General features: G+C 36.8%; 1 protein-coding gene and 1 non-coding gene across 9 annotated transcripts in view; one reads left to right on the forward strand and one right to left on the reverse strand.

The window, feature by feature from the left end:
- The window catches only part of mast4 (microtubule associated serine/threonine kinase family member 4), a 199,723-nt gene that overhangs the window by 10,520 nt on the left and 173,281 nt on the right, over positions 1 to 15,922 (reverse strand). For 7 of the 8 annotated variants that reach the window (XM_088911334.1, XM_088911333.1, XM_088911339.1 and 4 more), the window contains 12 exons: positions 15,402 to 15,469; positions 14,843 to 14,928; positions 13,150 to 13,358; positions 12,556 to 12,694; positions 9,875 to 10,007; positions 6,786 to 6,951; positions 4,512 to 4,613; positions 3,415 to 3,537; positions 3,110 to 3,222; positions 2,336 to 2,463; positions 609 to 826; positions 62 to 262 (listed from right to left, as the gene is read on the reverse strand). In XM_088911334.1, coding sequence (XP_088767460.1) covers positions 62 to 262; positions 609 to 826; positions 2,336 to 2,463; positions 3,110 to 3,222; positions 3,415 to 3,537; positions 4,512 to 4,613; positions 6,786 to 6,951; positions 9,875 to 10,007; positions 12,556 to 12,694; positions 13,150 to 13,358; positions 14,843 to 14,928; positions 15,402 to 15,469 — 1,686 coding nt within the window. Of the gene's footprint in view, positions 1 to 61; positions 263 to 608; positions 827 to 2,335; positions 2,464 to 3,109; positions 3,223 to 3,414; positions 3,538 to 4,511; positions 4,614 to 6,785; positions 6,952 to 8,391; positions 8,428 to 9,874; positions 10,008 to 12,555; positions 12,695 to 13,149; positions 13,359 to 14,842; positions 14,929 to 15,401; positions 15,470 to 15,922 lie in introns of all 8 variants that reach the window. The other variant, XM_088911341.1, reaches the window with a different exon arrangement.
- trnay-gua (transfer RNA tyrosine (anticodon GUA)) lies at positions 1,863 to 1,934 on the forward strand. The gene has a single exon. It is a non-coding gene; the product is annotated as a tRNA-Tyr (tRNA).

Raw genomic sequence — 15,922 nt, forward strand, 5'->3', positions numbered from 1 at the left:
GGGCTTCTAAAGGGAGTCATACAGTAGCATGCGATTTCATGGCTTATATATTTCTCCTCACCTCCTGGGATCATAAGGGAGAGAGCGCTGGCGGAGACAGACTTGGTGACTTTGGTGGGGATTTTCTGTTTCTCTGTGCTTTCCGGACACTGATGAGCCAAGTGAGAACCCAGAGCTCCCGATGCCTTTGAAGCGTTATCTGGGCTTTCCACACCTTCTCCACGTGTATGGATCTGATCAAGATGTTCAGAGAAGCTGCCTACTAAAAAGAGGTTTAGAAACAAAGGCAATATCAAAATAAATCAGAGTGGCATTCTTTGTAACTTCTTGAAACCCTAACGAAATGCTGCCTTTAACGAGTCCTTTGAAACATGCACTTAACATAACCATGTCATTCAACTTTAAGGATTAGTTATTTTAAGATGGGGAGGACTTTCAGTATGAGATTCTTCTCTTCTACCAAATTATTTATTAAGCCAGCACACACTTTTTCATGAGATCCCAAACATTTGGAAATGGTGTCTGAGCAGTTTGTGTGCAAGTTCCCCAGTACAAAGGTGTTCAAACAACACTCGGTTATTAGGCAGGGAAGTGAGAGGTCAATGTACCAGAGAGAGTGGAGCCACTCAAGGTGCTGGCAGGAGTGGTGGCTTCGGGCTCATCCTGCGGCGGCTCACCGATGGTGAAAGCTACTTTCTGAGCGTCACCAAGGGCCACGGACTCGTCACCCTCCTCCATCTCAGCGGAGATGGCAAACTTCGGCAGCAGCCCCGAGCGCCGGCTGAGACTGGTGCTCTCAGCGTCCGAGGAATGAGACAAAGAGGGCCTGTGAAGGAGAGGTCGTGTTGAAAAACAAAACAAATTCAAGTCGAAACTTCACTTTTGTACGCCAGACTTACTCTAGAAGTCAAACTTTTATTTACCAAACGCCCTCCATTCTATAAATGCTTCATTTATAACCTGTTTTACATTATTTCAGAGCCTTTCAGACTATATAAATCAGAGTGAAACATACAGTATGTTTCTTCCTTCAGAGGTGGATCTAGAAAGATTTTGTCTATACAGTTGTAAAACTAGGAATCTTGCTGCACTGGTCGTCAGCATCGCAGAGACCATGATCTCCTGAAGAAATTTTGAAGTGTCTCCAGTGCCAGTATGAACACCCTTTTATCTGCAATATAATGTAAAAGACTATGGCAATAGCACAATTATGCTGCACTCAATATTTGGTGCCAAGGTACTCATGTCTATTATACTATTGCAAAAATATTAAAAACTGCCATTCAAGTTAAACTTTCTTAGTGGCAGGCAACATGTGGAGAACAAAGAGGTAGACCTTTACTGGCCAGAACATTCCTTAAATCTTAACACTGAAGAACTGATGAGATATAAATTTCATATCACTAGCCCCTCCCTATACTGTAAGCATGGTTTAAAAACATCCTTCAAGAATAATGGTATTGTCCCACTAATTTAATGTAGACCAAGCCGACTTGAAATACATAGATGCAACTCCATCTTGCAAAAAGCCAAACGCAGTTTATACATTGAAGTCTGCTAGAACATCACTTTGGATTAATCTGCACTTGTATTCCAGATCTGGAAAACTCAAGGATTCCAATATATTGTTTAATGTAATGGTGGATTTATACCCATTTAAAAAAATAGATAGTATAGTATGTCTGCTCACAGACATATGCTGCCATGGCCATCTGCATTTTGGTAAAAATTTGCTCACATTACACAAACATGCTGGTGCTGTAGTGTGACATCAAGACAGAGCACAGTAAACGTACCAAAATGATATCAGAAGTTTAGATATCATAATAAATAGCAGTTACATTAAATATCATATATGCCATTGGGGTATAGCTCAGTGGTAGAGCATTTGACTGTAGATCAAGAGGTCCCTGGTTCAAATCCAGGTGCCCCCTCTGTATGTGACTCTTGTTTCCTACCTGTGAACACCTTGTTCATCAATTTCCCTTCGGGATCAATAAAGTCTTACCTATCTATATCTTTTCATTTTATAATAATGAGATAACGTTGAAATGGCCTTTTAAATTGAAGCTCCTCTTTGAAATCAAGTGTCAGAGTGAATTAGGTGATGAAAGTAATGTGACGGTGTTGCTCGTTGGTGTACCTCACCCCAGAGAAACTCTCAACTTGATCTGGAAGTTCAGACTACAGACTTTTAGAAGTTACAGACTTGTTCCAGTAAATCCAACTGTAACAAGATGCATCTTCAGATTTTGTGGAGGTAAAAAGGATGCAGAAAACATTTAGTAATGTAATTGTTCAAGTGGGAGATCAGGCCTATATTTCTGTGACTTACATTTCACTGAACTCGGGCGTCCAGCTGAGAGAGTCCACAGTCAGAGGACTTCCGCTCTTCGTCTTCTCACCCAGCTCTCCCTTCTCCTCTACTTGGCTGCGGGACACCAAGTCCATGCTGCTGAAGACCTGGCATCGAAATCAGACAAAAAAGCAAGACTACAGCTTTGGAGAGCAATGATATTGCCCATTTCTAAAAAGACTGATCAGAAGGATAAAAACAATTGCTGATAAAATGAAAAGCAGTCTTTGATAAGAGCTAGGACTTACTTAGCACTTATGGGTATAAGCACCCACACTGTATTACTGCTAGAAACACATCTAATAATCAGTATTAGCTTAGCAGGTTTCATACAGTATACCTCTTAGATTGTAATAATTGTAACTAGGAGATCTTTGATTTGACATGTTTCTATTCCTGATAAAGTTTCAGTCTAAATTAATCTCAAATTAAGCAAATGTCACTTTCTCACTTTGCACTGCTGTAAAGAGGACGATTGTGTTAAAACTTTGGATGCACATATATCTTAAAATTTATCATCCTGTGTGGTTGACTGTAAATTAATTCTCTCAAGCATTCAAAAAACAATACCTTATGCATGTGATAGTACATACAAGTCAGTGATTTATAGTTCATCTAGTTAACATATTGCATAACTACTGCTCAATTCAAAGAGAATAACATGTCATACCAATATATAACTACAGACATGTTTCTGTAGCTGTAATGTTTTATGCAAAAGAAAACACAAGCTGTGCTTAAAACATGACTTACTTTAGAGAATCTGTGAGAGCAGGAGGAGAATTGCCTTATCTCCACATTAAAGTCTTCATCATTTGTGTCATCCTCCTCCTCAGTTTCCAAATGATGGTACCTTTCTGATCGAGCTGTGTGTAGGAATGGAGTTGGTTCAAAGAACTGCTTACAGTACGCAACAAAAATGTGAAGAACTAGCAGTAACTTATTTTGTGCTCATCAGACCTTATTGTGGAACTTGTCTCAGAAAGGAATTGCAAAACTAGATAACCACAGCATGTTGTAAAGGAAACTGAGGACCAACTCTACACACAGGTACTTACTATCAAAATAGCTGGTGTCATCTTCTGACTCCAGTTGTGGGATGAACTCAGCCTTCTGTCTCAGAAGACTGTTCCAGTCCAGATTGTGAAAAAACTGATGCTGCTTAACTTCATAGGCTCCACCTCAAAGAAGAACAAAGCAAACAAAGCAATTTCAGCAGTGTGGTAACTTAAATGAAGAAATGTGAAGAGACGTGCAGGTGATTCTTCTAAATATTTAGGAACTGAAAGAAAAAAAAACAGAAAACATATACTGTATATATATTATGGATTAATCCAGTAAAACACACAGTTGTAAAACTGGGTACCTGTATATATGGAAGTCACATAGAATAAAACAATCAGCCAAATACATTCTTTAACACAATATTATTCAAAAATAACTGAAATGCCACTGCTCTTAAAAGGTTAATATTCCTGAAAATGTCTCTTTTTAAAGAGAAGGGTCTCCATTTGAACACAGATTCTGTTAAATCTTAAATCTTCTCATAAGATTAAAATACATGCTTATTGGTTTTGATTTAATCAAGTTTAAGGCAGACAGCTGACAAAGTGGCAATCTTTTTGCTTACACTCAGGTCAGGCTTAAGCATACAAAATATTTCTTCCACCAGCATGACGTACATTAATGCTGTCTATGATGATCTTATCTGTTTTATGAATGGAAAAGGGAAATTCTAAAAACAACCCCCTATGGAAACAGTTCCCAATGTAATTGCAGCATATATAAAAGGATTCCAGTAAACCCAAGAAAACTGAGAACCTGGGTCTTGACTGCAGTTTTTTACCTCAGTGAGTGTCAATTAACAATTAACTGATCACAAGAATGACACTAATAAATACAGCATGTATTTATAATAAAAACATAATCAGTACAACATATTTTGAAGATATCAAACTTACAACAGACTTTTATAAGCTTGACCTTGGTAAGTGATAAATGCCGTGAACAGAACAGCTGTATGTAATTTTGAGGTAATGGATATAATCACAGATATGTCCATTACAGTTAATCCTAGCATCCCTGTTGGTTGTTTTGGTACAGTGGGAGTTGTGAAATATACTGCAGCTGCACTTGCATGACAGTCCAGACTTACCTGTGCCCATTCTCTCCAGGGGGTTCTGTCTGAGCAGCAGCGTGATGAGTTCCTGGGCATCAGGGGGAGGAGCTTCCTCCCCTTCAGGCCAGTTAATCTCATCTGGTTGAGGACAGGCAGGGCAAAGGATGTAATTACAAAACACCCGGTTACTGGTGTGGAGAAAATCATCTTAAGCGACTTTCAAATTAGAAAAAAAGCAATGGTACAGTGCTATATATCATAACATTGTAGAAGGAAGCCCATAGTATTCAATTCAGCTACCTTAGATTCAGTTAGAAATTCACTGGGAATTTTTTCTACTTTGCTCAAACTAAAGCAGTCTGAATCCTTTTATTTCCACTTCACAGGCTTCGTTACTATCTTCCTGTGGTCATGGGTGAGTGGCATGTTCCGTTCCTGTGTTTTTCACACTGAAATTACCATTGTTCACTTCTGAAACACAGAGATCTCATTACTACTTTACTTCTTTTATCTCAAGACTGACTTAGTTCCTGACTTAGGTCACTCTCCAGTGCATGAACCTTTTAAATATCTTCTGGCATCCAGAAATGCAAGAAGACATTAGGTTATATGTATGCTGTGATACTCGACTGATTTCTGAACAATGAAGAATCACTAAATTAATAAAACATGCAGTTTAAACAACAGAAATAGGGCCCTTTTATATTTACTGTAGCAAACAGGAAAGCATTTGTATGCACTTGTGAAAGAGTGCCTGAGGACGTGTGAGGCAAACCAATTAGAAAATTGAGTTATTTCCATGATTGTCTAGCCAGCAGCTTGTACCACAGATTTTAATCAGATTTGGAAGAAAAACATGAATATGCATTTGAACCTTAAGGCCATGGCAGCAGTTCTAAGTGCGTTCTTCTTCCCTTAATTAACCATCTATTCCCTTGCCCTTTAAAGCCAAACTAAAAAAATACAATATAAATCCATTCATTTACATAGTGCTGCATAATAGGGAGCTAAACTCTGTTCCCTGTTTATACAGTTGCTTGCTGTGCTTAATGAATCTCAGTACAGCAACTGAGTTGACTTCAAAAAATTGATGGGGATTGCCCACATCGCCTTCAGGAGGACTCTAAAGATACCCGTGCTGTTTTCAAAAACACAACCAGGACAGCTCAAAGTACAAACCGCTTGTGGAACACATCATTACGAGGAAAATAATTGGGCTTTTATTTCCTTCTGAACTTTGGGGGGCATACAATGGAAAGCTGGGGATTTCAAAAACTGTGAGGGAACTCTGAAAACAGCAGGTGAGAGGGCTGGGGAGTCTATTCAATTACCATCTAGCTTCGCTGCAAGGCCTCCACAGCCATACGGGTTGGCTTAGGGGCTTATGTTTGAAAGGTTATTGAATTTTAGATGTGGAGGGAACAGCTGCTCCATCTTCAAACAAACAGCACTACACCCCTTTCCTTTTATACATTAAATAAACACATACTGTTTTTTTTATTTAGCAAAGAAATCTTTTAGTGATGGCTAAAGAATACAGAATTGAAATCCAGTGTTTTAAGTGCAGTTTGATTTGTATTTTATCCCTTTTTAAGAGATCATTTGCAGGAACTGAATATTCAGTTAACCTTGATCATACTTTCAACGAGTACTTAACATCCTTCTTTTTAATTACGAGTCTAAATTGTTTAACCAAAGGAAATGTAAGGAATAAAGCAGTTTTTGGTCTTGAAGTAAAAAGTATGTACTTCTCTTCATGGACTGTTTATCTTGAAATAAAAAATGTGAAACTTAATCTCCCCAAAATGAATACGTGCAAGAGAACAAATACAGTTTTTGTTCAGGTGGGTAGCTGTGTCAGCATGCGTAGGCAGCAAAGGAACAAGTAATGTCAGTGTCAGGTGTGCCACACACCTGAAGAAGGCTCCACGGCTGAAACGTTGTGTTTTCTTTCTTCTCCTCTCAGCATGGAATTAACCTATTACTTGTTCAAATACAGTTTTTGCCACACTAGTCTAAGTCTCTGAAACCTGAGGCCTGGAATGGTGCTTCAAGCCCTATTGCTTTAGCTCTTGTCTGGAACCTTCCAGATCAGCGATTAGAATTCAGGCCTCATAAGTGACACTAAAGGCACAATTATTTAACCTGCTAGAATATAGACATACTACACCTTTAGAAATGATCATCTTTGCATAGCAATTACCCCAAATACACACTAGAGTACATATTATTTTAGTCTACCATCTGTACAGTACACGTACATATTCTCTGGAAAGCTTGATCTGCATAATGAACAAGAAATGCACTTGCCACTAATAACTTGTCCAAACAGTTCTTCGGGAGTGTCTCCAAAGAAGGGCACACAGCCAACCAGAAATTCATACAGGATGATTCCCATGGCCCACCAGTCGACTGGTTTTCCATAACCCTGCCGCAGAATCACCTCTGGAGCTATGTACTCTGGAGTTCCACACACCTGCAAACAACACAACAACACAACATTTACAACAAGGGAAGAGCTGGCACTTATGGGCTCTTTCATAAACATGGAGGAGTTTCTTTGTACAGTATCTTTGAGAGTGATAAGACCAATATCTTACCCCTCATACCACAGCCATTTCTTAACTAGTAAAATCTAAAGAAGGAAAATGTTCCAGAAGAATCTTGTGGAGTATTAAAAAACAATGGCAAGTGCAGTGCCTGCTGCTAATTAAGATGTATGGAGGAACCCAATCATTTTGGAATTCCATTGTAGGCTCATTCGTAATAATTTAGCGGGACAAAACATTTATAAAAGCATTCCATTTCTAGGTGCTGTTTATTAATGAAAAACTGCACTGCATTTAAATCTGAAATATACACTAACATTCACAGCACTCAAAATCACAATACCAGCAGTTTTATCAGTTACTTTCTTGCAAGGACATTTAGAGTGTCGTTTCTACTTTTAGCAGTGCAAATAACTGTATGGTGTCTAATTTGCAATACCATTTATATACTGAAAGCAAAAGTGTGATGTGCACTAGATGGCACTTATACCTTTTAACTGGAAGTTGAAATATAATATTTGTATAATGTGCATTGCTGAAAACTGTGTGGTTAGGAGAAGAATACAGACTATAGCCAATGGATGCAAAGGGAATCGATTCTCTGATGGACAGACTAGATTAATGAAGCATGGCCCAGCGTCAAAGTGTTGAACTCTTCCAGTCAACATTACGAGTGCCTTAGATTATCTTAGATGTGAACTGAAAAACTCTGTTTTTTTTAAAGAGTTTTGAATAGCTCTGTAAATAACCTTGTAAAGCAAGTCTGTGTGACCTTGTTTGGTCTCTGTGACAGGTGCAATCATAGCCATCAGCCAGGATTCAGTTTGCATCTTGTCTAAGCCAGCATACCCCACACATGAAGCAGGTGCACTTGGTGAAGTTGGACTGTAAAGTAGTGTAGTCTTGTAGTCAACGCTGCAATCTACAGCAACAGCGAGTCCAGCGCATTAGCAGTGCAGCAGAGTGAGAGACCCCACTTTTATGTGTCTATGCAAATTGAGTGGAACATAAAAAATGCATACAATAACTGCAGAATGCAATGCAGATATTTCTATTTTTTATTATACCATCCAATGATCATGTCCTAATAGTCCGGTACCCCAAACATTCTAGGATGCTTTCAAGGGTGTTAATAGTTTCCCTAAGCTGTCATTTCAGAATCTTGTGGATACAGTGCTTGATCAGCTGATGAGGTCACAGACCAGGTAGACAATGATAATGTGTGAAACTACATCTTGGATCCTGAAGGAATGGGATCTCGTAGACAGTTGGTGAGTTTCATTCTGAAAACTAGCTTATTAAGTATGCAAGCAGAATGCACATGTACCAGAAGCAGTGAATTTTGCTTAACAGTTTTGTATACTTGCCATTCCCTTTGGTTCTCTGGCTCTGTTCAATCCTGACTGATATCAGAGATCTGGGTTAGAGGAGCATGTCTTTGTACTGTACACACACTTTCTCATAACTCCTAGTACAATACAACAGGCATCTACTGTACTCCCCAAAGAACAACAGCAATAGTTATAGAAGTTAATTTATTGCTGTTTTTTAATACTGCTATCTACCAAATAAAGCAGTTCACATTTTAAATTTTTTTTGGGGGGGGAACACAACAATTCTTTAACATTGCCTTCTGCTGATTCAATTTCATTCAAAGACAGGGTGAATGATAACTAATTATACAGTAAGTTAGTGTTACCTGTCCCTTAAGCAGAGTATATACAGTAGGCGATTCTGATCACTAATCCCAGATGGAATATAATTTGCATTTCAGTCTTGCAGTTTACCAACTGATACACATATTCGCTCATCTCTTTCTCTATATTAGGTCATTTGTCCCTCAAAACTGTTCATTATAAGAAATTTCATACATTAAAAATGAAATTCTTTAACACTTTTAGGTTTATGATAATTAGTTTGTTTAACTTAGTATAGCAGTTAACATTATACATGAAATGCAGGAAAAGTGTAACTTTTGTTGAAAAGATACCATACAACTATGTTCGAAGTAACGCAAATGCATTTTGAACACTCAGGTTTTACAGTCAGTGAAAATGCTTTGCTTATTTTCTTTTCTTTTGTGAAGTCTGAGGCATTGGCAACATGCTCTGCTCACATAATGTTAAAAATAAGAACTATGTTCAATGATAAGAATCACTAAGTTAGATAAATGGAAGGTAGCTACAAGGAGAGAAGGCTTGAAAATAACTGTCAATTATTCAACTGTAAAGAACTGTCAAATGTCAGAGGGGTGAAGGTACATAGTTTTAATTTCATTTTTGACAGTTCTTGAATGAAACATCTCAACAATATTATTTTCAACATAACAGAGGTAATCTTGAATAGTCACAAACTAAAATGTTTAAATATAGCTAATAATCGCACATATCCTGTAGCCAGAATTCAAGAAGCAAACTAAAATGGCATGTAGTGAAGATGCAATAGATGCTTATTGGTACAGTAGGTATCATTGTATCATACACACCAACACACCACTGATAGATATATTACAGTATGTAATGTTTATTCCTAGTATTTTAATAATTTATAGTACGAACATCCTGTTTGAAGTACTGTACATTAAAATCAAATCTGGCACACACTACCCAGATTTTGAAACTCTTAATATAATTTGCTCTGGGATGCTGTAGCACACAGAGCATTTTATAAAATGTGCAGAAGACAATCACTTGTCGCATTTTTCTGTTTTACAACTATACTGTACCTTAAGTCATTTACACAACATACAAAGGTATTAAGAAAGATTTTGTAATACTCTTGACTTGTCTTATTGAATTAAGAGAATTCTAATCTAAAACTATATTTAAAATATTAGCTATACCCACATACCTGTTTGTCTAGAAACTCTCTTGCGTCTTTCTCAATGTGCCCCTCATACAGGTTAGTTGTCATGTTCATTAATCCCACCTTGGACAGTCCAAAGTCTGTGAGCTTGATGTGCCCCATGGATGTTACTAGCAAACTAAGAAAGAAAAAAAAAGATTATTATGTTAGAAAAATGAGAAATGGCTGCATAGAGCTGATGAGGCTAAATGAACATCTTTATACATGCATCCGTTAGGGCTAATTTCATCATCTAGGGTGAAGTGGTTGAATAATTGTGAACTGTGCTCATTAAAACTGTGCTGACTCACTCTAAAGCTGCTTTAAAACTCAGGAGCACCATAGCTTAGAGAAAGCAGTATTGTACAAGCTGTTTATCCTCCTGTCATGAAGCAGAGAGACCCTGCTTCAAACTTCAAACCAGTTTCATAACCTTCGTGGTAAAAAAATAAAAAAAATGTTCCTATTGAAAAGACAAGCAGTCTATTGAATAGAAGCAATTTATATACTCATGAGAATCCCATACTGGCTAAAATAAATTGCCTCAGGAGTGTGACTAATACAATCAGAGATGGAACATTTCAAAGAGTGCATTTAATGTTTTTAGTTCAATTTAAAATATAATTCATAACAGCATCACGCCTAATAGAAATAAGGTTAATTCAAGGGTAGCTCTCAAAAAGGCTGAAATGTGACAGTATTATTCCAGTTCTGCCTACATGTAAAACTTAGCTCATAACTCAATAAGATGATTCCAAATGAAACCATTACAAAATTACTGATTTCACAGAAATGTAATTTCCTGTGTGAATGTAAGTACTAAGAACTCAGATATTTTAAATTAACAGATTAATATATGTAATTACACTGCCATGGTCTTCAAAAGAAGAAAAACATCAAAAATTACTTAACCCAAACCCAAACATACAGTGCCTTAAAGAGTATTCAGATCTTTGTACAGTTTTCACATTTAGTTGCTTTAAAGCTTACAGTCACAACACTTTGAAGTAGCAATTAATGTTAGTTATACTGTATATACAGAAGTATTCAAACACTTTGATGTAGCAATCCTAAATTAATTTAGGTGAACAAAATTAATCCACAGAATTACAGTAGGTCTGTTGTCTCTGTGTTCAATAATAGCAGTTTTCATTAGTTCAGAATAAAAACTGGGAGGTTCCTTGGTCAGATAGAGCATTTTAAGCAAAGTCCCACCCATGAACACTAAGGATCTTTTAAAGCAAGGCACTGTCATTGAAAAGCACTGATCATGAGAAGAGTGCAAAAATGTTTATGTCACACTGGCGTATTCTTCAAATCATCAAGAACAGAAAGGTGCATTACATTACTGAGATCCTGCTTAATCACATCTTTTCTCTAAACTGAGCAGCCAGGTTAGAAAGATGAGGAGTTACTTAGTTCAATGGCTGAGATGGGGAATAATGTGCATCAGTCAGTAATATCCCAGTCACACCACAAAATTGTACGGCATAGTGAAAAACCCATCTGATATCCTGAACGAGGTTGGCAACAAATCACCTATGTCATCCTGCAAAAATGTGGCAAGAGGTATTGTGTTCAAATTAGATTAAATTGGCACTTTGTGCTCTAAATACCAAGTGTTATGTTTGGTGCAGACCCAAAAGAACATGTCTTCCAGTCAACACCATTCCTACAGATATGGTTGTGTCGGCATCACTTTATGCAAATGCTTCTCCTCAGCAGGGACTGGAAAGCTTATTCGGATTGAAGGAAAAATGGACAGAACGAAGCATAGACAAATACTAAAGGAGAACCTGTTTCAGTGTACTAAAGGCTTAAAACTAAAGGCTTGGGGTGAAAATACACCTAACAGTAAGACGGATGATTCAAAGCATAAGGCCAAAGCTTCATTGGAGTGGCATACTCTAGGAATAAGAAAGTGAAAGTCCTTGACCAGCCCAGTCAAAGTCTCGACTTCAGTCCTATTGGGAATCTGCAGAATGGTTGGAAAACTGCCTCAAGGTCTCTCAAGTTGCTTGGGGATCACTTAAGAATAGCAACTTTGTTAGGAAGGATAGGCAGAAATTGCACCAACACAGCACACAGTTGGTAGAGACTTAGCCAAAAAGACTTGCAACTATAATTGCTGCCAAAGGTGCTTCCAACATATATTGAGTTTTTAGGTCTAAAAACTTATCAACAGAAACAGTTTCTCTTTTGTTTTTAGTCTTTAGACTCAAAGACAGTTTGAGCATCCAGGTTTAGAATAAAAAATAATATTTTAAAGTACATGTATCATTTTGTAATTTTACTAAATTGGACACCATAGCAAGGGTCTGAATATTTTTTGCAAGCCACTGTATATGGGAATGGCAAGATTAAACAGGGCTGCAAGTAAACAACCTAAAATGCAGACTCATTTTATTTCCAGCACTTTTTGTCTAATAAGAATACATTAAAAGAAGAAAACGGCCAACTATTTAGCAGTTCAGTTGTTTGTTTTAAGCCAGTGAGTTAAAAATCTGTGACAATACCGTTGAACAAATATTAAACAAGAACACAAAGACTCCAATTTATACTGTACTAAAAATAAGACCTTTAATGTATCAAAACGTTCTTGACATTGGTAAAGAAATGGGTTTCTAGCACATCTCAGCTTTGTTTTTTCTCTAATCAAAGAATATAAGGAATGCTTATTTACGTACTTGTCTGGCTTCAAATCTCTGTGGACTATTCCATAATTATGGAGGTACTCAAGGGCCAGAACTGTCTCTGCAAAATACATCCTGGCCATATCCACTGGCAGAGGGCCCATGTTCTTTAATAAAGTGGCACAGTCACCTCCTGTGGCACAAGAAAGAGAGAGGTCATTTTAGCTGTGGGCATGACTTTGCTAAAACACAAATCTAATAGGTTTCAGCAGTCTGTGAGACCACACATTATAAGATTCCAAAACGTACTGCAAGACACTCAAAAGAAAATAAAAATACATCCTATACAACAATCTTCATTTTCATATAACAATATAAACATTACATTTTCAGATCGCAATACTATCATTTCTACCAAAAGAAAAAAACATCACTGCATTATATGTTTAAAAATGTGACTGTGATAGAAGTGCTTTGTGTATCTCCTGTTTAAAGTTCCCATATTCTTTTCAGCACTTGTATGCTTTAATTGTACATAAAACTGCAGAAGCAGATAATAATGGATCTTTAAAATTAATAGTACAGTTTCTGGTGACACCAAATGCCATATGCTGTAAAAAAAGACAAGAAACAGAAAATCTGACAAACCTTCAACATATTCCATCACCATACAAAGGTGTCGCTTGGTCTCAAAGGAGCAATACATGCTCACTACAAATGGATTTTCTGCAAATGTCAAGATGTCTCTTTCTACAAAGGCTTGCTGGATCTGGTTTCTCAGGATTAGATTTTGCTTATTAATTTTCTTCATTGCAAATCGCTGTTTTGTCTCCTTGTGACGAACTAAATAAACAGCACTGCGTAAAAAGAAAAAAAATACACATTTTAAGTTCGCCTTTACCTACTTATTCTATTTCGATTGTTTCCTTAGTTATCTCTTATAAGACAAAATAGCAACATCTGAACAATTTGACAACATTTTCATCCCACTTTTTCCACATAAAACGTCAATTTTCAAAGTGCCTGTTCACTTCCTATTTCCACTTCACTTGTACACAAATGTGAAAAAAATATTTTAAGCAGTGAGCAAAATCAATTAATCTACATCTTGAAATATTTTATTTCAGGTACAGAAATTCTGGGGTCCAATTTCTGCAACTCATGAATAACCAGCTGAAAAATAGTGGTTAGGCTCCAGAACTTGCTGGCAGAGTCCATCCTCTATGTTTTTGTTGCCTAAATGAAAAGTACTACAGTACCTTGCCCCACTAACAAATATAAACTACCCCTAATAGTGGATCAGTCCATCTCCATTATGAATTACATTTGCACACACTGCATGTTTTATTCCACCAGATGATTTCAGAAATCTATGGAGATATGAACACACTGTAGCCAGCAACAATTGACATAGCTCTGCATGGAAATGAGAGTAGCGTATCCACCATACACTGCATTGCCTATTGCCAGTAAACCCTGAGGCTGTCTGAATTGACATATTAGCCAAATCGGCTTTTTCCTTCAGCGATACATACTGTACACAAAGAATCATTATTCATGCAAGGTCATTTACAGCAGCCTTGCTTTCCATAACAAAGCACACTGAAGAAAAGCCTGGTCTGCTGTTACTTTGCAGTCCTTAAGGATCATTGTACTTACCACATGTTGGCCAATTATGTAGTGTAGAAGAAATTGGGTCACTCTTTCGCAACATGGCATTCACTAATATTTTGACGGGGGTCACTTTTTTGGAACATGGTATTCTCTAATACTGTATTTTGATGGGGGCAGTGTGTCTAGTACTTTACATTAGGAGTGTCAGAATCATATTTATTATACTAGCAAATTAACAGGTAAAATCAATGTTTATTTTTTGAAGCATTAACCACTGCTGTGCAGTAGTTATTTTTTTGTTCGATCAATGAATCGGTGAAATCAACATTTGATGCTCTTAAAGCAACTTTTTACTGTATCCTACTTGGAAACATCTCATTTAATAACATTTTAAACAACCATCATGAAATTAAAACACGTCTATCAACAGTCTAATTTAACATCTATTTTATTAATAATATCAGTTATCCTTATTATCATTGTTATCATCCAATTACTTAGCTGTGCTTTTTTTTATAGGTAATTATTCAAATACTGTACAGTGTTAATTTACACAACCTTGGGTACAACAAAGTTAAAGATTCAACTATGTAAAATAAAAAAAAATCCCACATTTAAATGCATACATGTTTTTGTACTTCAAATGTATTAGTGACTTCTAAATCACCAATGAAAAAACATACTATGTAAATACAAGGAACTTTGTAGAGATGCAGTTTCTTCTTACCCATAAGCGCCATTGCTAATCAGTTTGATCATTTCAAAATCCGTTTCACAGGGCTTACGTCGAGACTTTAGTGGTACACTAACACTCTGGGAACACAGAAACCAAACAATACACAGCAGTATATCAAAACATCTTACAGTATCTGAGATATATTTGGAGCAATACTTTAAATACTGTATTTAGTCTCTTTACTCACAAAGGATCTAATCCTAAATCACAGGTACAGTATATGCAGATTATAATCAGATGTACTATTCATACAGACTCTCTGGATGTGCTCATTTTTGGACAATATATCACAGAAACATTTGAGCAAAACTCAGTTACTTTGGTGGAACACAGTTCTATAACTGAAAGCTGAAATCTTAAAGCTGTTATAAATCACAAAACATATTTTTGAGCTGCACTTCACAGTACAATTCCCGTGAATTGCTGCTCTTGTCTAAGAAGCAGTTCTTAGAATGTAGTACGACAACATACGTCTTCTTGTCTGCTTTAATCTCTGATTTTGCAAGGCACCGTTATTACACTTCAAGACCAAGGTGTCTAAGCTACTTACACTCAAAGATTCATCAGTCTCAGGAGTTTCTGCAATTCCGCTGTCATAGCTGGCCAACTGTGCAATTTCTGAGGAAGAGTTGCAAAAGTCAATATTGGTCTCATATTATAAAAACATCTCATAGAAACATTTAGGTTTAGAAAAAAAATCTCAAATCTAATATCCCACTTACTAATAATCTGTCACCAATATTTCTGTAAAAATGGCATTACTATCATTTTTACAGATAATAAAATAACTTCTAGAAATAAACAGTTTCTACTTTAACCTGCAATAATTCGATCTTGCTGAATCCTATGATTTACCCTAGTGCAGAAAACAGATATTCAATGTACAGACTGAAATCCATCCAAGACTATTTCATGACCCACACTGCATACAGTATCTCTTAATTAGCCCGTCTTTTTGATATCCTAGACATAACGCTTTCAAAAAGAGCCGTATTTTTACTTTTTCAAAGCACTGAGCTAGAGAAGCTGACGTCAAAGCTCTTCTCAATGAGCGCAATGGGGTGGAAAAGA

This window comes from Atractosteus spatula, chromosome 3 (genome assembly GCF_055471065.1).
Source record: "Atractosteus spatula isolate fAtrSpa1 chromosome 3, fAtrSpa1.hap1, whole genome shotgun sequence".
Taxonomy (NCBI): Eukaryota; Metazoa; Chordata; class Actinopteri; order Semionotiformes; family Lepisosteidae; genus Atractosteus; species Atractosteus spatula.